Here is a 26,459-nt window from a genome sequence, read left to right on the forward strand (position 1 = left end):
ACGAAAGTTTGTTCTCGAGCCGATTCTTTGGCCGAGCCCGAAAACATGTCCAACACAATAAGCAGCGACTGTCAGGTAGAGATGAAAACGGTGGGAAACGGTATTTATTCGGTAATCAATTTTCTGGTCGTTTTTCTTTGATTGCGAATAACTAGGATATATAATGCACTATATAAATTTGTATTCTTGTTTATAACATTAAGTTTGTAAAGATTTATAAAAGTTAATCCTCAAATTCATCATATATTTTCTTAAATGTTAGATATAAAATTCGGTATGGATTCGAAAACAAATTCAGTAATTTTTTCAACTTTTTTGTTGTAGAAAGCAAATAATACATAAAACAATTTATATAATATTTTATTCTTATTTGTAATAATGTGCTTGAGAACATAACAAAAGATCACCATCAAATTTTATACATATCTATTTTAAAATATTAAATTTATTCTAACCGTTCAGATTACCACTTTCATCCCTACTGTCGAGACCCGACGAAGGAGGTAGGGATGAAAACGATCAAAAAACAACTAAATTGTTTTTGTTTTCATATTTTTTAGTCGAACGAAAACAAAAACGAAAACCAACGGTCGAAATAAGGTATCGGTATTGTCGGTTATTCGGAAACGATCGAAAACGATAAACTATAGTCGAAAAGATAACTATTTTATAGTTTTATCAAAAACATAATAACGTGATGTATTGCCTAATTTTTAAGATTTAGAAATACACAAACAACTCTTTTTCATCATTCATATCAGTTAGATTAATTATAACATTTACTTTTCGCTTATTCATTCACTTGAACACAACAAAAGCTTATAACTTAAATAAATTATATGTTAGATCTATCTTATATTATATAAAACGGTATTAGCATAACTCGGAAACGAAAAATACGAAAACGATCGAAAAACGGGACGGACGGGTCCGTTTTCATCCCTAGAAGGAGGGGACGCGAACGCGCCAAGCCGCCAACGATCCGCATCCTTCCCGCCGAGCTTCCTAGGAGTAGGAGTAGGAATAGACTAGGTGACTAGACTAGGATTACTTGTCACGATCCGCCGTCGCTAGCCTCGGTATTATCGGCGGCCACCGACGGACGCGAGTCCCGCGGCCCACGTCAGAAAAGGCAGGCGCTTTTGCCGCTCCCGGCGTGTCAGCCTCCTTGGCCTCCTGCCTGCTGCGGCGCGCTGGCTTCCCCAACCGTACCAGTACCACCGCACACTTGTCGGCGTGGCTTTGCTCGCCGCCTCGTGTGCATCGAAGGCTGCCTAGCGCCTGGAAGTGTCGCCTCGCCGCCGGCTGTGTCGCTCGCGCTCGCACTCCTCGCTTGCCGACGTGACGGTACTGCCGCTACGAGTGACGCCCGCAGGCTTGGCGCCGCGCTGCCCGCCCACCCAAAGTCATGGGGGGATAGCGATTGCCAACAAAGTCGCAAGTTGTACTGGCTAATGCCAAAGGAAAAACCAGTCCATTCGGAATAAATCAGTCTTTATTCGTTTCTGCCGAATTGGTGAGTCGGAACGATTTCTAATTAAATTGCTTCTCTAATTTATATAAACTTTTATTAGATGGAACGATTGTGGTGAGGGGGTTTGGCCATTTCGTGGCTACGTAATGCGTGTTGGTTCACCGTCAAAGGTGTACATTTGAAATCAAACAAGGTGTGGGAGGCGAATATCGTCTAGGATCTAGAGAAGATATCGATAATCCTAATGCCACGATGGCTTGTCTCTTAAGAAGAGAGAAGACGCGCGCGCTCATTTCTTAATCCCCACTCAAAGTAACAACGCTAATGACACGACGAAGACTACGGGGAGACTACAACTAGCAAAAGAACAACTTGTCTAGTGAACGTAGAAAGGGACGTAAATATGGAGTGGTGTCCAGCACCAGCAGTGTCCGCTGCAGCGGTGGCGAGAGGCCGAGGCCGCTAAAACCCAAGCCTGAGGTGGAGAGACCGCACGGGTCACCAGTCACCACATCCCTCCCTCACTGCCATTTGTTTGGTTGTTCCTCTCGCTCGCCAGTCGCCACCAGGCAGCAGGCATCCCAATCTCGCGAGAGCCAGTAGCGGCGGCGGCGCTTCCGGCTTCCCTTCCCATTGGCCTCCGGGATGGCGCTCCGCCTCCACGACGTCGCGCTCTGCCTCTCCCCGCCGCTCGCCGCCCGCCGCCGCAGCGGCGGCAGTTTCGTCGCCGTCGCCTCCATGACGTCCGCCGCCGTCTCCACCAGGTAAGCCGCCTGGCATGTGGTTTCGCTCGTCATGGTCATTTCACCTCTTCCAGTCAGTGTCCCCCTTCCCTTCTCCCCATCGATGGATAAGATAAGATAGATTGGTCGGATGGATGAGCCGGTTCGTCCCACGTCTGGCGGAGACCGCGTGCGCCGAACGGCTGCTCGTCATGGATTGGCACAGCTCGGCTTGGGGGTTCCGCCGCCTCCGCTCGTAATGCTGGATCAGGGTTTGGTGCTCGTCGCGCCTTATCCTTGCCTTCCTTCCTCCCGTGGGAGCTGGGGAGCGGGCGCCCGTGTCGGAAGTTTGTCAGATTCTTCCTTGTACGCGCCGCGCCGCGCCCGGCCCTGGTCTCCGAGGCGGCATCGGCCGCACCTGGTCTCCGTGGCCGCTCGCGCTCGGTTGAATCGCCTCACCGTCGACAACGAGCCGAGCAAAAGCGAGGCCGTTCTGTTGCGCCAGGCCCTTTCCGGCATTCAATTCTCCTGGGACCTTCAGCTTCATCGGGGACACTGGGTCGCGGCACTTCGTCTGTCCCGCGTATCCTCTTTAATGACCTGCATTCTAGAATTGTTCCCGGCGTGGTATACTATGCGATATGTACCTCCAGGCCCCAGTCTACTCATGGGGGTGATTCATGGTAGTACTAATTAGTCTCCATAATTAGTCTGCATCGGAGGTGAATCCGCCCGTTTGCTGTCGAGATGGGTCGATTTGGTAGCTCTGGGTATGGGGTTTTTGTACCATGGTCTTGGTGGCATAGTTTGTTGGAATTTAATTTGAGGGTGGCCCACAAGACCGTTGAACTTTTCGGTTGCTGGTTCATGACAGCTCTTTGTTGTTCATCTGCTTGGGCTGATGGGTTTATGAGATCAATAAATGGAGTCTTACGTTGGAACGAAACAAACTGACGGTGCCATATCATTGTCGTAGGCATATCAATTCGGAAATAGAAGCTCATCCAGGATTCCATCCCATCGTGGTACAAATTTGTTTATTTTCTTACCAAGTGTTAGTTCACAAACCATGAATCCATAGGTACTGTTTGAAGTTTATCTAAGTGAGTTTCCAAGCTGGTTCTAACTTAATCAAGTCTACTTTGAGCCAAGCGTAGATTTGGCTGGAAGGTTAGAGAAGAATAGTTGATAGTTGGGTACTCGGGTTGCTCTTACTCCTAGTTGCACAGGCCTCAGTACTCCTTTGTTTTTTTGGTTTAGTTTCTTTGATATTTTGGTCAAGAGAGTTTATCTAAATATCTGAGAGAGTTTATCTAAATATTTGATGATATTTTGCATCATCAAAGTTTTTTTTAAATATCTGAGTGCGTATAAATATGTTCATTGGAAACAAACTGGAGAGTAGTGAAAATCATGATTGCTGGCCTGCTGGGGTTTAGGTGCTCCTCATGGTCATGTACATTAGCGGCTTCTACTGTTTTTATAATCTGACTGCATATTACAGTCACAATCCCAATTGTACAAGAACTGGACATGTCCAAATATGTCTTCTCCTTAATGTAGAATTGTTTCAGAATATGTATCTGGTAACTAATTATATTTTTGCCTGAAAATTGTTCCAGGGTGGAGAACAAGAAGCCATTTGCTCCTCCGAGGGAGGTACATGTCCAGGTTACACATTCAATGCCATCTCACAAGATTGAAATTTTCAAGTCACTTGATGATTGGGCTAGAGATAATATCTTGACACATCTCAAGCCAGTCGAGAAGTGTTGGCAGCCACAGGATTTCCTCCCTGACCCAGCATCTGAAGGATTTCATGATGAAGTTAAGGAGCTCAGAGAACGTGCCAAGGAGATCCCTGATGATTATTTTGTTTGTTTGGTTGGAGACATGATTACTGAGGAAGCTCTACCAACATACCAGACTATGCTTAACACCCTCGACGGTGTCAGAGATGAGACAGGTGCAAGCCCCACTGCTTGGGCTGTTTGGACGAGGGCATGGACTGCTGAGGAGAACAGGCATGGTGATCTTCTCAACAAGTACATGTACCTCACTGGGAGGGTAGATATGAGGCAAATTGAGAAGACAATTCAGTATCTTATTGGCTCTGGAATGGTAACATATTCTCTCTTTTTATCCATTTTTTCTTACCTATTTAACATGGCAAGTCTTTCTTGTACATTCATGCTTCTGAAGTGTTTATTTTCGGTTGCTTGGAGTTTGGTTCTTTGGTGAATTTTTTTTATATTAACTCACTATGTTGCCATTTTTTTGAGCAACTATTGTTCTGAAATTTTGAACCGTTGTTCTATTTCAGTTGGGTCGATGATTATTTCTCTTTTGTACTTTGTTTTTTTAAGATCTATGCTACTGATTATAACTATGTAGGACTAATATGTAGTTCCTTTACTGAGTCCTTTTCAGGATCCTAGGACTGAGAATAATCCTTATCTTGGTTTCATCTACACCTCCTTCCAAGAGCGGGCGACCTTCATCTCGCATGGGAACACTGCTCGTCATGCCAAGGACTTTGGCGACTTAAAGCTCGCACAAATCTGTGGCATCATCGCCTCAGATGAGAAGCGACATGAAACTGCGTACACCAAGATCGTGGAGAAGTTGTTTGAGATCGACCCTGATGGTACAGTGGTTGCTCTGGCTGACATGATGAAGAAGAAGATCTCAATGCCTGCCCACCTGATGTTTGACGGTCAGGACGACAAGCTGTTTGAGCACTTCTCCATGGTCGCGCAGAGGCTTGGCGTTTACACTGCCAGGGACTACGCCGACATTCTTGAGTTCCTTGTTGACAGGTGGAAGGTGGCGGACCTGACTGGTCTGTCGGGTGAGGGGAACAAGGCGCAGGACTACCTCTGCACCCTTGCTTCAAGGATCCGGAGGCTAGACGAGAGGGCCCAGAGCAGAGCCAAGAAAGCAGGCACGCTGCCTTTCAGCTGGGTATATGGTAGGGAAGTCCAACTGTGAAATCGGAAACCCATTGCGACTGCTTGAGTTGGAGCATAGTCTATCATGCACCCTATGACGCATCGCGACGACAAGACCTGGTGTGTCGCGTGACATAGTTGTTCAGGTTTTGACCAAATGGTCTGGGAGCATTTGTTTTGCCTTGTGCCGTCTCATAGAGCGTTAGGATAGTGTACGTCTGTGTTCTAGCTTTGTTTTGTCTGCTGCTTTGATGTACAACTTGTGGCCATGAGGCTGGACATGGAGTGAACATGTTGTACATTGTCGCTGGCGGTATGTTTCGGTATGTTATTTCAGTTGTTGAGATCTGTTAATTTTTTTGTGAGCTATGGAGGTCGTTCTGTTCTGGTCGTGGACATGGCTTGAAATTTTGCAGTGTCAAAAAAACTAAAGCTTTCTGCCTGCAGATAAGCAGCATACGATTCATCTGTCAGTTCATCGAGTGGTCGGCTGCAGCTGCCGCTTGTACGCCTCTCTCTAAACAGTATTGTAGCAACAAACGTAGCCAAACACCACCTTCTCCTTGCCTGATTGTGGAATTGGGCCATCAAATCAAAAATAAAAATTTCTGACACATGATCTTAACACATGTTTCGAAACATTTAGAGAAAGATAATAGCAATAAAAAACTAGACCTAACCTAAGGCCCCCTTTAGAACAAAGGAAATTTTCCTGAATCCTGCGTGTGTTTTTGAACTAATTCCTTTGAAATTTCTATATCATACCCGTGAAATTCTTGCGTTCCAAATGAGCCCTAAGTAATACCTTGTTCGTTTTACACATAAATCATGTGGATTTGAAGGATATTGCTATATACCTAAATATAAGCTCTCGGTTTGGCGATGTTCATGGATCCGATGGCGTCTGTGACGCTGGCGCTGCTATAGTTCTTGCCGCCGAAGAGCGAGGAGCGGGGTTGCTCTGGGTCGTTATTGTCATTTGTGGTGTTCGACGCGGCCACACCCCACGCGTTGAGCCGAGAGGCACAAACTGCGCGTGAGTTCGCGCGGTCCATGCGCGCTAGTAGGGTGGAGACATCATGTGATATCCTGGCCCCTGGGATAATGATATTCTGACCCAAGGATTAATAGAATTAATAGAGTATTCATATCAATAAGATGCATCTTCTTTTTCGGAATCATATCTCGAAAGAACCTACACGTTAAACGTGCTTCGCTTGGAGCAATTTAGAATGAGTGACCGATCGGAAAGTTTTCTCGGATGCGCATGAGTAGGGCTGGACGAAAAACTCGTAACTCGTTAAATCGCTCGACTCGACTCAATAGTGGCTCGACTCGACTCGACTCGTTTATAATTTGTAACGAGTTGAGCTTGTATTTCAACTCGTTATGATAACGAGCCAGCTCGAGCTGGCTCGCGAGCTGACTCGCGAGCCAAACGAGTTGGAGTAATTAGTCAAACTACAATAAATCTCCGATCCAAAATAGTTAATCTTGTACTCTACTATAGTTAATCTTGTTCTTTGTTGAGTGTGGAATCTTAAGTTGCAAACTCTATTATTTTTTTCTACATAGATCTTCTTCTTTTCTTTTGCTACATGTTTTTATATACATTTGTAGACACTAGACATGGTATTATCGAGCTAGCTCGCGAGCTAAACGAGCCAGCTCGAGTTACCAAACGAGTCGAGCCGAGTTGGATCTTCAGCTCGTTAACATAACGAGTCGAGCCGAGCCAGCTCGTTATCTTAACGAGCCAGCTCGAGTCGAGTCGAGCCGAGCCGAGCTAGCTCGATATCCACCCCTACGCATGAGTGAGGACAAAGTGCGCACAAAAAACTCGTGGTGGTCTATGGAGACAATATATGATCATAGAGAGCTGCCAGAAGTAAGTATCGCCGGTCCGGGATTGGACGAGGTGTTACACATCATGACCGGGGCACATGATTACATGACTACTGTCGAGGACGAGGTCAACGCTGACATTCGTGGGAAGGATAGAGGATGAGATAAGAGGCAGAGGAGGTGAAAAAAGGCTTTTAAAGCAGTGATTTTGCTATCTTATCCGATCATATGCTAGAAGTTGTCCTTGCCGATTACATGCATGAAAGCTTATCTGATTGTTAGACGAGACATGGGGGCGGACCTATGCGCTTCACATGTGACTAATGACGGTGGAAACTTTGTTTTAAAGAAGTAGAGAAGAGATTAGAAGTTATAGCATTACAAGAAACAAAATAAATATAGTTATTGAGATGTAACAAACTAATCTTGTCTCTAGATGCTTGTACTATCGATGGAGGGGTTTAGTATAAGTTTGTCGTATTTACTTTTGATCCCTAGGATATATAAGTTTAAATAGCTATAATTGAGCATGTTCAGTTAGAATAAAAAAATATAGTTTTATTCACTAAATTTATATTGAAAATAAATTTTACCAAGTTCACATAGATTGACTAAATGTGTCCAGAATATACTAAATTGAATTGCATTGGCTAGTTATACTCAATTTGAAAAAGTTTATCGAACCTTAACTATAAGCAATCCTAAAGGATAAAACTACAACAACATCGACGATAATTGCGACGACAACTGTTAGTGCAATAAGACATTTATCTTGGCATGTTGTTGCTGCAACATGGACTGAAAATTTAACTACTTAGTAGTGCTAAATGGTCAAAATGTTAATTGCTCTAAGTCATACTTACAATAATCCAATTTTGTTGATGAGAGGTGTAGCTAGCAAAATACTCTTGATTTTAGTTAAAAAAAATACTCTTGCTGCCTCACGAGGGCTTCACTTATCGCGAGCCCTAGGATGCCCTAGGCCTAAAGGCTAGCCACATTTCATATGCTACGTCATGTGAATCAATCAGCTAATATTAGGGATATCTTTGCATGAGCCTCGGTTAGGTTGTTTCTAACAGAGCGTGTATATACCGTGTAAAACATTATTTTGCGCTATAACTCGTGTTTAAAATTGAAAGTCGCCTAGAGGGGGGGTGGATAGGCGAAACCTGAAATTAAAAACTTTTCCCCCAACTAGATCCCTTGATTAGTGGTTAGAACAAGATATATATAATTATAGGAGTATAAAAACTAAGTCCTTGCTTGTAAAGAGTATTGCTTTCAAATAATGTGGAATTGATAAATCAATACTACTAATAAGTCTATGAGATTTAAAGCAAGAAGGCTTAGGCAAGAAGAGCAATAACACAAGTTCTCTCTTGCAATGTGTTGCTTCACCAAATGAGAGTTTAACTTAAAGCAACACCAAATAGAATTAGCAAAGAGTAGTGCACGACAAACTTAGAAAGAGAAAGCACAAACAAATCACAAGCAATAAGCACACGAGACACGGGTGATTTGTTTTACCGAGGTTCGGCCCTCGAAGGCCTAGTCCCCGTTGAGGAGTCCACTAAAGGACGGGTCTTTTTCAACCCTTTCCCTCTCTCCACCGATCACTCAAGGATCGGCGAGCTCTTCTTCTTCTCAAGGATCACTCTCGATCCCGCAAGGACCACCACACTCTTTGGTGTCTCTTGATAGCTTTTACAAGCCTCCAAAACTTTGGAGGAAGTTCAATGGGAGTCAAAACTCCACGCACAAATGAACACAAAGATGTAGCACACACTATCTCTCAATGAATCTCACAAGGCACTAGGGCTAAACTCAATTGAGTAGCTCTCAATTTCCTGCTCTCTCTTTTGTGGCACTTGTGTCGGTTGTAGTGGTCTAGATCTTGTGTATAGGATGTATCAATGAATATATGTGGTTGGGAGGGCTTGAGTATGTCAACTATGTGACTTGGAATGTTGCTTGGGCTCCCACACATTGAAGTGGCCGGTGGGGGTGGTATTTATAGCCCTCAACCACCCATATAGTCGTTGGGGCGCATCTGCCCGAAATTGCACTGGCGGACGGTCCGCGGCTAGGGCCCGGACGGTCCGCGACCCTCCAACGGTCGATTCTGACATCTTCAACGGATACTTCTGACAGATCAACGGCTATCTGCCTCGATGACACCACGCGGACGGTCCGCCCTTGGTTCCGGACGGTCCGCGCCAGCTATATAATTCCTTTTGCTCAACTTGTCACCTTCGGGCTGAACCAGGTCTTCACCTGCGGACTGTCCGTGAATTATAGCCGGACGGTCCGCGCGTTGTAGCTGGACGGTCCGCGGTTTAGTCGGACTATCCATGATTTATAGTTCCTGGTCGAAGTCAAAGTGGTGTCGCGGACGGTCCGCCGCAAGGGCCCGGACGGTCCGCGCTTGGCCTGATTTTCCAGAAAGCTTATCCTGTTTGGAATAATCTACGGTATTCCAGATAGTCGATTTAGTATAGTTGTAGATGAACCTTTGGCACCTATAGAACATATAATCTAGAGCAAACTCGTTAGTCCAATCATTTGTGTTGGGCAATTCAACCACCAAAATCAATTAGAAAAAAGGTGTAAGCCTAATTCCCTTTCAATCTCCCCCTTTTTGGTGATTGATGCCAACACAAATCAAAGCAAAAATAGAAGTGCATAATTGAACTAGTTTGCATAATGTAAGTGCAAAGGTTACTAAGAATTGAACCAATAAATTCTCATAAGATATGCATGGAATGTTTCTTTATTTTTAATGTTTTAGACCATTCTTGCACCAATTGTTTTGTTTTTGCAAACTCTTTTGGAAATTCTTTTCAAAGTCCTTTTGCAAATAGTCAAAGGTAAATGAATATGATTTTGCGAAGCATTTTCAAGATTTGAAATTTTCTCCCCCTGTTTCACATGCTTTTCCTTTGACTAAACAAAACTCCCCCTTAATGAAATTCCTCCTCTTAGTGTTCAAGAGGGTTTTAAGATATCAATTTTGGAAATACTCCTTTCTCCCCCTTTTGAACACAATAAGATACCAATTTGAAATTTACCAATTGAAAATCATTAGTTTTAAAATTCTCTTTTTAAAAATAGGGTGGTGGTGCGGTCCTTTTGCTTTGGGCTAATACTTTCTCCCCCTTTGGCATGAATCGCCAAAAACGGATACTTTGAGAGAAATGTAAGCCCTTTCCTAACTACTTTCTCCCCTTTGGCAAATAAAACATATGAGTGAAGATTATACCAAAGACGGAGAGATGACGGAATACCGGCAAAGAGTGGATAATACCAATGGAGTTGAGTGGAAGCGATGTCTTTGCCGAATACTCCATTTCCCTTTCAATCTAAGACTTAATACATGAGATGCTCATGAAAACATATTAGTCTTAGCCTTGGCACACAATAGAGATAAGAAATATGCAAATGTACCAAAGGAAAGAGATATGATTAAAAGGATATGACAATTTAAGCTTAAACAATTCTTATATGACATAGATTGCTCCCCCTAAATATGTGCTTTGAGAGGAATACAAATTTTTGGTCTTGAATGCCAAGTGCACATAATTGGGTTAATGAGATCATGTCTATATCATAGAGAATGTGAAGTGCATTGTGTCATAGTATAAGTGTGATGCTCATGATAGTTTATGCACTTATGAAAGCATGTTATAAATATCTCAAGCATTTACCTTTAAGAGTTTCAAAGAGGCTTAAGGACCATCCACCTTTGGAACAAAGGCAGCTTATCCTCGTTACAAGGTTAAGCTTTAAGCTCTTTGACAATAAAATTGCTTCACCCAGTAAGAACGAATGTTTGAGAAGTTAAACTAGGTATGAAGCAGGGTTTAATGCATGAACATGCTTTCTCTTTCTTTTATAGAAGATATGCAAGGAATGTAGGAAGATTTAGGTACATGTATGAATGAGATTGAGGAGTTTTACCCTTTTGTACCTTTACATAGTGATGCTCTCTTCATTGTGCTTTGTCCTTAGTCTTATTGAATTTGCCTAAGACCTGTACTCAAGACAATGTATGGAAATATTTTGCACAAGAGAGAGTTCTACAACTAGTGATCCTTTTCTAAGTCATTGTTTAGCATATATCAAAATGGATCACAAATTGCATAAATGTATCATGAATTCTCCTTTTAACTTAGTGCATATCAATTGAAATCAAGAAATTGATTGAAATCAATTTGAAATTTATGATGCACTAAGAAGCATAAGTGATAATTGAAGTTATTCAATGATCAAACAACAGATGCGATCAAAAGAACAACATAGGCATTAGATTTTCAATCAAGCTCAAAAACAGGAGAATCCAATAAATATGCTACTTCAACATTGAAAGCTACAATCCTTGATAAAGGTGACATTATTTTACCAAGTTGGATTGCAGTGAAGTAGCATGCCTTATGAGAAACTTGTTCTCATACAAGAGACTATATGAGATTACTAAGATAGCGTGCTAGTCTCAAAATAATCAAGATATAGAAATAGGCTCCCCCTAGAGATATGCATCAAGAATGAAGGAAATGGGTGGATGCACTCACTTTTAAAGGCAAATAGGGAGAAGCACTATTTATCTCGATCAAGGCTTAAAAGATCTGCAATAAACAATTTTTGCCTAGTATACTCATAATGAAAAGTTTTTGAATGCTTACAACCACACCATTGAATGTTTTGAAGATCTCATATCCAAGTAGGTATTGTTGCTCTTGATGTCTTCCTTTTTCATTTGAGTGTCCTCCCTTTATAGTTGACTCTTTTTCCTTCGAAACTTATTGAAAATACTCAAGAGAGATGTTAATAGCACAAGGGAGTAAAAGATGAATGATGATTTCTTTAGAGAGAAAGTAAAGGCAGTTCATCATCCATAGATCACACAGACATGAAGTAAAATCCTTGACATCAGTGCACATTTCTTGAAAAGAGGAACATGCACTATTTAGACATTTGATCATGCATAGGATTTTACTTCTTCATATTGAATTCATTAATCATTTCTTAGAAGCAAGTCAATATGAGAACATATATAGCAAAGGCATGAAATAGATTCTAATGGACAAGATCATTTTATGAGAAGAGATTGAATGCACATCTAGCCGACTTTGGTCCAATAAAGAATCTATTCTTCACATAGGTATAATTAGAGTAAATAATCATTGATGGGAACTATATTTGATTAAGAGGATGAGTTCCCATACCTTTGCTTTTACCTTTCTTCCTTTGGGTGAAGATCAACCCTTTGAGGCTTGTGGCATTAAGCTTGCACTTACTCTCTTGTAGATTTTCATAAGTAAGCTCAAGAGAAATGTTAATAGCAACACAAGCACTAGTTTCCCTTTTTGTAATCATTTTGATAAGGAATGAAAAGTGGATTACTAAAGCATGGAAATTTCTATAATATGAACTAGATTATTCCTTGAAGTATGCTCAGTTTTATCTTATGGAACAAGCAGAGTTAGTTCTTTTAAGATTATGGGAATAAATCTAATTCATAACATGGAGAGATATAGATGTAGAAGAATCATATCCAATATAAGCAAGAAGCATAACAACATAAGTCATTGGATTGACTTTCCTTTTTATGTTAAATTACGCATTTCCAAAGAGAAAAAAATATTCTCTAATAGTGAGACTACATGGGTTACTTAGATAAAAGCATCAGTCTCACTATTCTAGTTATAGAGAGAATCTTCCTTTTGTAGGTGTCGTAGGGATTTGAATTCCTATTGTGACACTCTATTCTTTTAAGAACTTGGAATATCTCTTTATATCTAGAATCATGGCAATAATAAGATAATAATATAAGTGTAAAACATGCCATGGATTTCTTAATAATTTAAAACATGTAGATTGCCATAGTATATAAATGATGAATGTACAATCTACCATATGGGAGGAATATCTTCAAAGAATGGTGACATAATTTTAAGAACATTTTAAGTGCTTCCTTTTCTATGTAACTACACAAGACACATAAGAAATGATAATTTAAGATATTTCACTACACCAAAATAGTAAACTTCCTAGAGCCTAAACCGTAGGAAGTTAGGCCTAAACTCTAGGAAGTTAGCGAAACTCTCGGAAGTTAAGCCATCCCGTCGGAAGTTTGGCTCTCGAAAATTTTTTGTCGGAAGTTAGCTTAACTTCCTAGAGGGCTCTAGGAAGTTAGCTAACTTCCTACGGCTTAATAAGCCTTTCGGAAGTTAGTAGATTCTCGGAAGTTAGTAGTTTCACGCCGTCAGCGCCGTCAGCTGACTAACTTCCTACGAGTAACTTCCTACGGCTTACTGTAGCCCCTAGGAAGTTAGCTAGCTAACTTCCTACAGCTGACTGTAGCCCCTAGGAAGTTAGTTGGCTAACTTCCTATGGCTTACTGTAGCCTCTAGGAAGTTAATTTGACCAGCATTACAAATGTTGTTTATATTTTACACCACATCACACAAAATAACAAATATATCAACAGCTATATAGCACAACATATTTTCGCATAAAACATCTCACACACAATCACATAACAATATATAAATCCATAGTCTCATCAATTACATCACAAAAGTCTCATCCATAGTGTCATCAATTACATCACAAAAGTCTCACACATATCATCATCCAATACTAATAAAAGACAATATCTCATACATAGTCATAATAAAAGTCTCAAGTATCAGAACGCAATAACATGGAAGCTCACGATCGCCGATCACCATCGATACCTCCACTGTTGAAGAGGGTTTCGACAAAGTCTAACCCGTCCTCTTGTTCATGCGTCGGCAAGGTAGCTGGAGGGGTCTAATATACATGTACAAATGATATTTGCTGAGTTACATCATAATATAACTAACAACAAGTAAATGATGATGAATATGCATACCTGATGTTCGGTAGATGGAGATGTAGGTATAGGTGGAGGTGAAGACCAAGGATAATGAACGGGAGGTGGTGGGGGGGGGCACCGGGACGTGTATCCCTTGGGCATCTGCTAGTTGCTACAAATTTGTCGAACTCATTCACATCAGCGTTTTAAATCAATACATATCTTAAAGTGAAAGCTATTATCTTTTGAACTTACTTGTATGAGTGTTTGCTGTTGCTGAATCTGTGTAGCATAATATTCATGTTGCGCAGCTTGTTGCTTCAAGTAATCCTGATGTCGCCTAAGTTCTTCTCGCAGTTGCTCCACTTCTGCTAGATCTTGAGTGGAGCGACGGGAGCTACGAGCAGCAGACCTCGACGAACCTCCACGCTGAACCCTCACCTGGCTCGAGTCGATGACGTTAGCAAACATTGTGTACCTACAAAACAAGTAACATCACGACAGATTAAGAATACATGTATTGCACTCAACCAATGAAATAATATAAGATATGTAGAGTCTGCACCTTCCATGAGCTTTTCCACCACTTGCATACACAGCCTGAGGATCAATAGGTGAGGTCCTCCAGTCATAGTCTGGTCCGTGCTGACTAGACATCGCCTCGCCATATGCAGCCTCATACAAAAGAACAATGCAATCTTACTTTTTTTTTCTAGATGCCAGATTTCATTACAGGACAGAAGCAAGCAGTCTCACTCAATGGCTGAATACCACATATATCAATGTGCAGTGAGGTCTTATATATTCAGTGCCAGTATTCATTCAATAGAGGAAGGCACTCCCTCCATAACAAAATATAAAGTATTCATTACAGGACAGAAGCAAGCAGTCTCACTCAATGGCTTTCATTGAAGTTTGGCTATTGTCACATAATCCATGGGAAGCACATGATATAATTCCTGTAATATTATGTTATATATCATGTGAGGTTTCCTTAACACAATGACTGGGGGTTGTCTTACCCCTCGCATATCGAGATTAGTTTATACTATGTTATATTAACAGGTGACATATGCAGACAAATTATATTAGGTCAAAGAAGGTTCACCTTCATATATAGCAGATCCCCATTGTTGTGTTTGGTTACTTTAGTTGGTGATACATCTGACATGGTGGCCTCCTTTATATGTGGCGTTTCTGGGTCAACCTTCTGAAAACATCCATATGTCTTGTTAGCGAGGCTAGTATGTTTTTTTGCAAATAAAAGAATAACATCATAAGATATGGTACACAAAAGCAGTCCATTAGGCTGACCTGGTTAACCGTATAACCATCTTTACTTGATGAGGGCCTGATAGCAAGCAAGGAACTGTAACACAAGCATTAGAACTATAATAAAATATATAGATTTGATATCCATAATAAACCAACTAACATCTAAACAACACTCAACTATATACCATGTATTGCCTTTTTAGAATTTGTATGTTCAAGATAGTCAGGTACATGTGACCACTAAATTACATATACCAAACATAATTGTCATTTGATGTAAAATATTCTGAAACATCCATGCTCGCTATATATTTTAGACAACTTGGATGTTTTAAGGGGTCTCGGATGTTCCTATTGTTATGTGCATTTTGATATTCGATGTACAAAAATATATCTTGTGATGAAGGGAATTTCACATTCAAAACAAAACTGGCATAGCATTGCACAAAATTAACAAAGAAAAAGACTTCCACTAGTGTCCTGTAATTATCCTTTACGCACTGGCTTTTCAAACTTTACACACAGACTTGTTAATGTAGTGATATATGCTAAGATAATCCATGTGATTCTAGCCATTTGTATTAGTAAGCAAGGCCTACTTGGCAAATATTTTAGTAGATAGACAGTAATGTTGAGTTAATGTGCAAACAAAGAGTCACAAAACACGAGCTTGATGGTTCAACTTACTGCAGTAACTAAAGGACTGCTATCTTCATCGAGATGAGGTTACATTAGCCCCAAAAATGATAGTTGGCTTGTCATCAGTGACCAAAAGAATGTGTTTTGACGCTGCATGAATCAACACAATATTCTTTCCACCAACCTTTCAATAATTTCTTCTCTTTTGCCTAGACTTGGCTCTTGTCTTCCAAATTTCCTTGATCTTTCTGCCTCTCAGCTTCCTTCTCAAACTTCTCCTTTTCCCTCATCTGGAAGAAGTCTTCACCGATAGGTAGATCACCTGCATTAAAATGACTATCGACATGTACCACAAGACGATCTGGCAAAGATGATGTCTGACGATGGACTAGCTAGTAGTAGTATTTACCTCCCCACCCATAGCCTCGAGGTGGAAGGAGTCCGCACATGACACGGTGGCATGTAGGATGCTGAGCCCTACATTAGATTAAATTGGATTAGATTTGAAAATTTTAGGGGATAATAAACCCTAACTAAGACCCTGAGTACCTGGGTTAGGCAGGGGACAGGGTCGCTGGGCGCGACATCTAGTGTGTATTATGGCTCTATGGCTCCCAGATTGTGTACCTTGGTTGCTCGACGGCGTTGTGGCCAACGTGGCTAGGTGCACCGGCTCTGCTTCTCCAGCTGGGCGAGGGTGGGGTGGAGCTCTGCTCAATGCTTAGGCTCAGGAACAGGCGGCTAGACGGGTGTAGAGATCTGCTACTCGAGGGCGGGCGCTGCTGGGGGCGGGAGAGACGGCCGCGGCGGCGGCCGGGGCGGGCTCCAGGGGTCCGGAGCGCGGTCGGGGGCGGGACGGCGGCCGTGGCGAGCGGCGGCCGGGGCAGGCGGCTCGGGGGTGGGGCGCGGTCGGGGTCGGGAGAGCTGGGACGGGCGGCTCGGAGGCGAGGCGCGGTCGGGGTCGGGAGAGCTAGGGCGGGCGGCGGCCGGGACGAGGCCCACCGGGGGCGGCGCGGTCGGAGGCGGTGTGGTCAGGGGCGGCGGGGCCAGGGGCGGCGTGGCCGTGCGTGGGAGAAGGGCACGCGGGAGAGGCGTGAGACAGATATTTTGTGAAATTTTGTGAAAGGTGAGAGAAGAGGGAGGTAAAAATTAAAAAAACATAACTTCCTAGAGTAAAGCTGTAGGAAGTTAGGTAACTTTCTAGAGTTTGTGCTTGGCCTCTAGGAAGTTAATTAACTTCCTACAGCCGGCCATAGGAAGTTAGATTTACATTTGACCGGTCAACAGATGAATCCTAACTTCCTAGATGAGGCCGTAGGAAGTTAGCTGCCCAGCTAACTTCCTAGAGCCAGCCGTAGGAAGTTATGTTTTCGGTTGACTGGTCAATAGCTCAAACCTAACTTCCTAGAGGAGGCCGTAGGAAGTTATCTAGGCAGCTAACTTCCTAGAGCCAGCCGTAGGAAGTTAGCTATTCTATTGGCTTGTGAACGGATGAAACCTAGCTTCCTAGAGGATGCCGTAGGAAGTTAACTGGGCAGCTAACTTCCTAGAGCTAGCCGTAGGAAGTTAGCTATTCTATTGGCTTGTGAACGGATGAAACCTAACTTCCTAGAGGAGGCCGTAGGAAGTTAGTTAAGTTCCTACGGTTTTTTAACTTCCGACAGCTTTTATAAAAAACCGTAGGAAGTTATGTTTATTTCCTAGAGGTACCAGTTGCCTCTCGGAAGTTATTTATTTCCTACGGTTTGTTATAAAAGCTGTAGGAAGTTAAAAAACCGTAGGAAGTGTATGATTTTGGTGTAGTGTTTGCACTTAAAAGCATAATTGTTACCATCCTTTGGCTTTCCTCCATGTTGTAGGTCTTGACTTTTCGACTTGGGATTAGTTCTTTGTTTCCTACAACATCAATATTTTCCCGAGATGATATGAGTTTTAGACATAATAATTTGAAATAACCTTGGGTCAATCTTGGATATGTAGATCATTGTAGATTGATAGCTTGAGTTAATGTGAATTGACTTGACTCTCTCAAGCACCCAAAGTTTCATATCATCTCCTTCTCCTGCAAAGCTTGTCAAGTATGTTTTGGTACCCATCGCTTGATGAATCCATTATGGTTAGTCAACAAAGATCTAGGAACCCAAATGTCCTTTGTGCTAGCGCTTGGCAAATTCATTGCCTTTCTAGCACAAGTTGCAATTTTGGGTTGCCTAGTTATATATGAATCAAATGACAAGCTATGAGTGGAGGAGTTACCAATGGGACAACCCTTGCATTGATATCCCTTTTCTCGGCATGTGTACCATAGGCGTTTTCCAAGTTTTGAAGATTTCTTCTTTCCTTGTTTGTTGCTTGCTACATGGTTAGTAAAAACTTTCTTTTCTAACCCTATGCCCTTTTGTTTTAAATGGGGACAAGATTTAATAAAGTGTCCCTTCCTTGAACATTTAAAACAAAGTTTATCATCCTTGTTAATAATCAAGCCATTTTTAATATAGGGACATGATCTAATCAAGTGCCCCTCTTCAAAGCATTCACTACACTTCTTGATTCTATTTGTATGAAGTGTAACTTGATTATTACCTTGGATGTTACCTTTTATGGAGGCATGGTTGAGGCTTTTAGAAGAGGTATTGATTTTCTTCTTTTGATTCCTCCTCTTGGCAATCCTCAAGTCCTTGACATTTTCTTCAAGGGATTTAGTGCATGCCTCGGTTGTTCCCGTCTCAAGCTTCTTCACCATGTGATCACGGTTATCTTGAGAAGGTTGAGCAATGCATTTCCCTTTTAGTTGAGTCAAGCTCATTTTTAGCCTCTCATTTTCTTCTTTGAGCTTTTGATATGTATCATCGTTTGTTCCTGCAAATTCTAGCTCAAAGGAAGATTTGCTTGTCGACGGACAACAAGCATTAACACATGGTAATATAGTTTCAATTTGAATACATGTGTAAAAGTGAGGTTGTTGGGATTTTAAGTTTTCTATCACAACCTCATGAGCAATATCTAATATGATATGATCATCCATAAGATTTTCATGAGAGCATAGGAGCATATCATATTTTTCTTGAAAAGCTAGATTTTCAACTTTTAGCTTTTCTACCTGGTCCTTAAGCAAGGTATTCCTATTTACTAATTGAGCGATACAATGTAAAGCGTTATCTTGCTCAATTGAAATAGTTTCATACCTTTGGACCAAGTCAACATGAGAGCACTTTAGCTCCTCATGTTCTTTAGTCAACTCGTCAAAGTGTAGCATTTTTATGGAGAGAATATCTTCTAGCCTTTGACGAGCTTCACTTTGCTCTCTAGCTCTTTCTAGAAGTTTGAGCATGACCGCCTTATCTTCTTGGCTTAGGCGAGCGTAGAGTTGCAAGAAGCTTCTTTCTTCCTCCTCATCCTCATTGATGCTTTCCCTATCATTTTCATTAGCCACACAACATATGTGGGAATCGAAATGGGAAGGCAAACCTTTTGGAGAGGTGGATTCATCGTTTGGTCTCCATCGTTCATTCTCTTCCTTTTCCTTGCAAGGGTTAGTATCACAAATACCAAAGGAAGTAGAAGCATAAAATGAACTATCATGTTTGGACTCATCAAATTTGCTTTTAATTCTAGTCCAAATATCATGTGCATCATGAATAGGTTCATCATATTTTGATATGAAGGCACGATAATCTTCATTGCTAAGAGAATTAGTTAAGATGTCAAAAGCTAGATAGTTTAAGCGATAACATCTTTGATCCTCCTTGGAATTAATTTTTTCATTGAAATTAGAGGAAAAAATACTCTTGTCTATAATTTGTTCTAATCGTGGATCTATGGTTCTAAAAGCATTTATCACACTAGTAGACCATGAGTCATAATTAGAACAATCATCAAATAATATTTCAAGAGTTACCTCCTTTTGAGTTACGTTCGATGGAGGAGTCTTCTTGTTCTTTTGGGATCTTCTACGAGCCATCACTTCGAGTTGTTAGACTCAAGATGAAGTGCCTAGCTCTGATACCAATTGAAAGTCGCCTAGAGGGGGGGTGGATAGGCGAAACCTGAAATTAAAAACTTTTTCCCCCAACTAGATCCCTTGATTAGTGGTTAGAACAAGATATATATAATTATAGGAGTATAAAAACTAAGTCCTTGCTTGTAAAGAGTATTGCTTTCAAATAATGTGGAATTGATAAATCAATACTACTAATAAGTCTATGAGATTTAAAGCAAGAAGGCTTAGGCAAGAAGAGCAATAACACAAGTTCTCTCTTGCAATGTGTTGCTTCACCAAATGAGAGTTTAACTTAAAGCAACACCAAATAGAATTAGCAAAGAGTAGTGCACGACAAACTTAGAAAGAGAAAGCACAAACAAATCACAAGCAATAAGCACACGAGACACGGGTGATTTGTTTTACCGAGGTTCGGCCCTCGAAGGCCTAGTCCCCGTTGAGGAGTCCACTAAAGGACGGGTCTTTTTCAACCCTTTCCCTCTCTCCACCGATCACTCAAGGATCGGCGAGCTCTTCTTCTTCTCAAGGATCACTCTCGATCCCGCAAGGACCACCACACTCTTTGGTGTCTCTTGATAGCTTTTACAAGCCTCCAAAACTTTGGAGGAAGTTCAATGGGAGTCAAAACTCCACGCACAAATGAACACAAAGATGTAGCACACACTATCTCTCAATGAATCTCACAAGGCACTAGGGCTAAACTCAATTGAGTAGCTCTCAATTTCCTGCTCTCTCTTTTGTGGCACTTGTGTCGGTTGTAGTGGTCTAGATCTTGTGTATAGGATGTATCAATGAATATATGTGGTTGGGAGGGCTTGAGTATGTCAACTATGTGACTTGGAATGTTGCTTGGGCTCCCACACATTGAAGTGGCCGGTGGGGGTGGTATTTATAGCCCTCAACCACCCATATAGTCGTTGGGGCGCATCTGCCCGAAATTGCACTGGCGGACGGTCCGCGGCTAGGGCCCGGACGGTCCGTGACCCTCCAACGGTCGATTCTGACATCTTCAACGGATACTTCTGACAGATCAACGGCTATCTGCCTCGGTGACACCACGCGGACGGTCCGCCCTTGGTTCCGGACGGTCCGCGCCAGCTATATAATTCCTTTTGCTCAACTTGTCACCTTCGGGCTGAACCAGGTCTTCACCTGCGGACTGTCCGTGAATTATAGCCGGACGGTCCGCGCGTTGTAGCTGGACGGTCCGCGGTTTAGTCGGACTATCCATGATTTATAGTTCCTGGTCGAAGTCAAAGTGGTGTCGCGGACGGTCCGCCGCAAGGGCCCGGACGGTCCGCGCTTGGCCTGATTTTCTAGAAAGCTTATCCTGTTTGGAATAATCTACGGTATTCCAGATAGTCGATTTAGTATAGTTGTAGATGAACCTTTGGCACATATAGAACATATAATCTAGAGCAAACTAGTTAGTCCAATCATCTGTGTTGGACAATTCAACCACCAAAATCAATTAGAAAAAAGGTGTAAGCCTAATTCCCTTTCAAAAATAGAAGATGTGATAGGAAGTTTGTCGGAGATTAGTGCTGAAATCTTTCGCTTCTCGTGGTCAGTGGCCTTCTAGCCATAAAGTCTCAAGTGTGGTGACCATTCCATCATAAGCCTACGTCTAACTCCTTTGGCGAGGATCCTTAAACGTGTACAATCGAAGGTATGCTATTCTTCGGGTGTTGACACCAGCATTGAAGTTGCTTGTTTTGCACCTTCAGTGCCTTCTACAAATTATTGATGAGCACTTAATGAATCTATAGAGTTCAAATGAAAATTTGACAACATAACTCTGTTGTTCTACACCTGCACATCTGAATATGATACAATGAAGAATAGTGTAGGTAAGCGTTGAAATTTTGTTTGAACCTTATAGGTTCGTCATAAATACCATGTTGTACCTTGGAGGCTATTCGAAAAGGGATAATTTTGGACTGGCCTCCAGCCAGTGGCGAATACAGGGAGGGCACATAGGCAATGTCCCCATAATACTCCCCTAATTCTACAGGAGGTTAGGAGCTATTAATTTTCTTAGCCGACCATCATGTAAATAGTGTAAAATACCTTCTAGCAACCCCTCCTAATCTTATTTGTCCCTCCTAAACTTAAATCCTGGCTTCGCCCCTGCCTCCATCCCTCCACATAGACACTCGAATATGGTTGGTCACTCGGAGGTTGTCCAACAAAGAATAATTTCGGACCGATAAATCTCATACATGACATGTGTCAATCCAAAACATGTGACATATAGGTTTCATTGTCCTAGTAACGTAATATTAGAATAATACTATATTGATGTAATATTAAGACAGTTAAATAATCCTATGAGATTGAATCGTCTCTATTTGTCTTTGCAAGAGGTCTATACAAGGTCTTGACGTGACCTAGGCAAGGTAGGGTAAGGCGCGACATAGTTACAATGACACACACAAACGTGAACGTTTTGCGCAAGGGTGGAGCTAGAGCTTGAGATTCCAACGATTTTTGAAAAATCAGTGTAGAATACTGTTTAAACATTGGTTACAGTATTGATGACACGAGTTAGAAATAAATCGACACCAACAATTCTGGAGGCTGGCTTCGCCCCTGGGTTTGAGGGTGTCTAATCATACTCTGAATCACTATGCATAGTCTATAGAAAGCACTAATACATCAGTTTACTATCCTAAACACTTTATAAAAGTATATTCACTAATCATCGAGTGATCTTTGAGCACCTAGTATCTAGAGTTGTATGAATGGGGTCTTAAGTCTTAACATACTATTTATGTTTCTTAGTTCCCACACTTCTTGAATAGTTGGTTGAACTGATATTTGTAGTCTCTATGTCTAATCTAACGTTGGAAGTAAGGCAAAAAAACTTGCGTACTCTTTGAACACTTCGGTGCATCCACCGGACGTGTTCATCCCATTAAAACCAGGCATTAGCAATTCTTGATCTCGAGGTATCTGATGTGAGATCTAGTGCGACAATGTAGTAGCCGACAATGGTGAAACTAGAGCAAATATTGAGGTGATGTATTTGCCTTAAAAAATGCATAATAATTTATTATAGAGTGCGTAAATGGTGAAATTTAAATCAATTCTCTAGAACAAAGGAGAGACAAACCTAAGAATACAAAACCTTATATAAACTAGTACCTGTCGCGCGCCCATGCGCGCGTGGCGTGCTTCTCGCCCTGGTAACTGTTCTCGGCAAATGACTATTTCCAAGTAAACATATTCAATGATTTTGCTATTCTTAGCAAAGTAATTTCACTTGGACTTTTGTGCCAAAAACGCATTGGAAAAAATCTCCTTGGACTCCAGCCTAAGGTTGAAAGTGTAAAAACTGGGAAAAATTATTGATGTTTCGGGCAGTTACTTGGCTATGTAAATTCCATACCTTTTCAAAATATCCTAAACATTCTTTTCTGTTTCTGCAACATACATGTTTATCAGTTCTGGACCTTTGACGCTACGAAAGTTCAGTGAGTATTCAGGCTTTCGCAAGTAAAACCTAGAAGTCCAACGGACATTCATTTTAGCGATTCCATGTCTTTAGGATGCACTTGTTATCGGATGTCTCCTATGAGACAGAATGCACTTGTTATGGTAACTAAACAAAAAAATATAATTTAATTCGTGTGAAACTTTTTCAAACCTACCTTCCCTGTTCCCGGAGGTCCATATACCCAGACACCTAATCGCTTGCGCAATTTAGAAGAAATCATGCGATTATACGTCAAAGGGAGCTGAAATATCAAGCAAAAGAAAAGGTCATCCCACAAAAGCCCAAAACTATTGTAGGGAAAACACTTGTTTTACCTATAATTGAGCGTCGTATTGGTGTTGCTGATATTTACTGCTAAACCAAGTCCAATTTACCAGAATAGTATCTAGAAGAATCCTTTTCACATCCTCTAGCCCGCCAACATCCTACCATTTGACATTGAGAACTAAAAAACAAATTGTTCCCAGACGAAAGCTAAAGTCGCTTTATACGATTAGCTGCAGTAGGTGAGCACGATCTCCGAACGCTGGGCATGACACGACCATGATAGACGACATGGACATTTTGTCAAACACCTGCATGGCGTCACCAGGGAAAACAATCCAGCAGGAGAGTTGGGAGAGAGATGGAAACAATTAATTATGCAAACACGGAGGAGACACAATTTGAAGAGTGTTCGTACACCTACGGCAATCAGCGAAACGATGAGAGAGCATACCAAGCTCGGGTCGTCAGACACGCGGAGGACGGACGGTGGCACCGATGGAGATGGAGACAGTTGCGTGCCGTTTTTTGTGGAGGGCTTCGTTGGTGTCGGGCGTCGGGCGGAGCCTGAACGCGGTGGGAAGAAGAGCGGCGTGGTGGGAAGAAGAGCGACGTCAGGTTCTAGACTATTCTTGTGGCCTCGGGCGGATGGCGGGTACCCATGTCTTCGTTAGGCTTATCTGACCGTGGAGATGAAATCTAACGGCTCATAGAAATTAAACTAACGTGGACACTCTGTCCTTGCTGTTTTGCTCCCTGCTCTTTATATATAGAATAACTAAATATCATATACAAATAATATCGTTAAGATTACTCAAGCTGACTAACTTTTATAAATAACTAAATGTCTTATACAGGAGATTTGAGTCCAAATTCGGCTTAGCGGCTCAGTTCTCCTGTTCTCAACGACACCGCTGCAGCGCCTCAAGGAGCAGCCAGGATCCCGCGCATCCTCCCAGGGCCTAGGCCACCGCCAGTCTCCATCCCTGCCCCGCGCGGCTGCCCCCCGGCCGCCGCCCGCGCGCCTGCATCCTTGCCCCGGCCGCCGCCCGCGCGCAGCACGCGCGTCCAGTCCAGGCGTCCAGCCCCGCCCCGGCTGGCCGGCGGCGCCACGCCGCCACCCCCTCGCCGTGCGCGTCGAGCCCAGCCAACCGCAACCCGCACGCCTCCAGCCCCTGGCCGGCCCCGGCTGGCCGGCGTTCGGCTGCCCCTGCCGCCTGCAACCCACTCAGCCAGCCTCGGCTAGTTGCCCTGCAGACTTCTCAGTTTCTCTTATAACAGGTATTTGATCTGATTCCTTAGTAGCTTAGTTTTCTTTTTTGCTTGGTGGACCGCAGCCAGTTAGGCCCTGTTTGGAAACACAATTTTGTAAACCTATGGTTTAGAAATACCGTAGTCTAACAATTGTTATGACATAATACTACAGTTTTACTAAAACCAAGGTAAAACCAAGGTATCCCTAGATACTACCACATGTTTGGAGCCATGTCACATAAGTCACAGGTTTTTCCGTAAACAAGACATTGTCAACATCTGGACCAATCGGACATGAAGCAAAACTAGTAAAGCGCAGAAAAAGATAATGGTGCAGTCCAACACGCGCAAGAAAGGAAAAACTTTGGTCTGGACTTCAGTTTTCAATACCACAGAAATACCATGGTATTGATAAAACTATGGTATTCAAAACTCTGTTTTCTAAAGTCCAACCAAACAGCTTTGGGTTTGAAATACCATGGTATTTCTATATACTATGGTATTGCATGAAAACTATGGAATAACTCTGCTTCCAAACAGGCCCTTAAAGTCTAGATGACAATATCAGTATGGTTGCTTATAGCCACTAGGGTAACTGAGCACATCAATATCATCATACTTGCTTATAGCCTCTGGGGTAACTGAACGTTTTCTGGGAAGTTGGTCACTGTATACAAGAGTAAATTTGTTTTTTCGTCATTAGTTTTCTTTGTTTGTTGTTCACTAGATATAGGTGTTTGTTGTTATAATTTCAGGCTGTTAGACTAAGCACAATGTCTGTTCTTGTAGCTTATAGTGAGCCTTGAGCACCATAGTCTAGAATTTGGCCCAAAAACAAATATTCCTTAACGTTTAGGTCTCAAAAACTAAACACATGCAATTTGCAACCTAATTTGATGAATTGAATGAACTATGAGATATTTTTGTTATTTTTTCTCATGTACCAAATTAATGGAAATTATATATATATATATAGTACCAAATTAATGGAAATTAAATATATATAGCACCGAATCAATGGAAATTATATATATGTAGTATCGAATTATACACGGTATTACATGTCAATTTTTTTGTGCTCGACTACCCTAGGTTTAAATCCTAGGTCCGCTACTATTTGCAACCTCTCTGAGTATACTATCTAGTGGCGTATCCGATGCACCACCAAGGTTATTAAAACGATAAAATGTTGAAACACCCATGGGTGAAGTTTTGACTTTTAAACGTTTAAACGAAGTTTGAACGTAGTTTTAAACAACATAGGAAAAATACCAGTATATCATAATTTCAGACAATAACATGAAGCTAAATACCAAAACAGAGAGGTTAGTAGCTTACCAAAACAGAGGCAGAGATGATGAGAGGAGTCGGCTGCTGGGTGCTAGCCACTGGCTGCTAGCAAAGAGAGGCGTGGAGAGAGAGATAGAGAGAGCAGCGCAGAGGGAGAGGGTACCGCGGAGGGAGAGGAGTGGCGCGGATGGCGCACGGCCCGGAGAAGCGACTGCACACGCCGCAGAAGGAGAGTACACTCGGCGCGGAGGGAGAGGACGCACAAGGTGCATCAGACGACAACAACAACACCTTTAGGCGACGACAACGATAGAGAGCAGAGCGGTGTGCTACTAGCCATTGGGCTTTAGGGCAGGGGAGTAGGACAAGCGTGTGGAGACTTGGTTGGATTGGACCCAAAAGTAA

At 42.2% G+C, this 26,459-nt stretch overlaps 2 protein-coding genes and 3 long non-coding RNA genes across 11 annotated transcripts in view; 2 read left to right on the plus strand and 3 right to left on the minus strand.

Moving 5' to 3' along the window:
• The first annotated feature begins 1,975 nt into the window (after window positions 1-1,975).
• On the plus strand, window positions 1,976-5,499 carry LOC100192652 (uncharacterized). Its single transcript, NM_001137864.2, has 3 exons — window positions 1,976-2,238; window positions 3,819-4,317; window positions 4,627-5,499. Exons 1-3 carry the CDS (start codon window positions 2,120-2,122, stop codon window positions 5,185-5,187), a joined length of 1,179 nt encoding a protein of 392 aa, NP_001131336.2. The 5' UTR covers window positions 1,976-2,119; the 3' UTR covers window positions 5,188-5,499.
• An 8,034-nt stretch (window positions 5,500-13,533) lies between these two features.
• On the minus strand, window positions 13,534-14,185 carry LOC109941988 (uncharacterized). The gene is made up of 3 exons (XR_002264522.3): window positions 14,089-14,185; window positions 13,891-14,005; window positions 13,534-13,808 (listed from the first exon to the last, which is right to left on the minus strand). It is a non-coding gene; the product is annotated as an uncharacterized lncRNA (long non-coding RNA).
• Window positions 14,186-14,451: 266 nt separating this feature from the next.
• On the minus strand, window positions 14,452-17,743 carry LOC109941989 (uncharacterized). 3 transcript variants are annotated; one of them, XR_004852231.1, is made up of 7 exons: window positions 17,579-17,720; window positions 16,157-16,224; window positions 15,932-16,069; window positions 15,148-15,202; window positions 14,942-15,043; window positions 14,729-14,792; window positions 14,469-14,508 (listed from the first exon to the last, which is right to left on the minus strand). It is a non-coding gene; the product is annotated as an uncharacterized lncRNA (long non-coding RNA). The 3 variants fall into 3 exon arrangements; XR_002264525.2 differs by lacking the exon at window positions 14,729-14,792 and having other exon boundaries at window positions 14,452-14,508; window positions 17,704-17,743; XR_002264523.2 differs by lacking the exon at window positions 14,729-14,792 and having other exon boundaries at window positions 14,452-14,508.
• Window positions 17,744-19,342: 1,599 nt separating this feature from the next.
• Window positions 19,343-24,178, minus strand: LOC103636356 (uncharacterized). Of its 2 annotated transcripts, XR_002264527.3 has the most exons (4): window positions 23,965-24,178; window positions 23,561-23,821; window positions 23,401-23,487; window positions 21,181-23,321 (listed from the first exon to the last, which is right to left on the minus strand). It is a non-coding gene; the product is annotated as an uncharacterized lncRNA (long non-coding RNA). The 2 variants fall into 2 exon arrangements; XR_002264526.3 differs by having other exon boundaries at window positions 19,343-23,487; window positions 23,965-24,175.
• A 76-nt stretch (window positions 24,179-24,254) lies between these two features.
• Window positions 24,255-26,459, plus strand: part of LOC100279447 (uncharacterized) — a 41,082-nt gene continuing 38,877 nt past the window's right edge. For 3 of the 4 annotated variants that reach the window (XM_020542062.3, XM_020542061.3, XM_008656577.4), the window contains exon 1: window positions 24,255-24,791. The gene's annotated coding sequence lies outside the window, so the exon portion shown is untranslated. The remainder of the gene's footprint in view (window positions 24,792-26,459) is intronic. The other variant, NM_001360970.1, reaches the window with a different exon arrangement.

This window comes from Zea mays, chromosome 8 (genome assembly GCF_902167145.1).
Source record: "Zea mays cultivar B73 chromosome 8, Zm-B73-REFERENCE-NAM-5.0, whole genome shotgun sequence".
NCBI lineage: Eukaryota > Viridiplantae > Streptophyta > Magnoliopsida > Poales > Poaceae > Zea > Zea mays.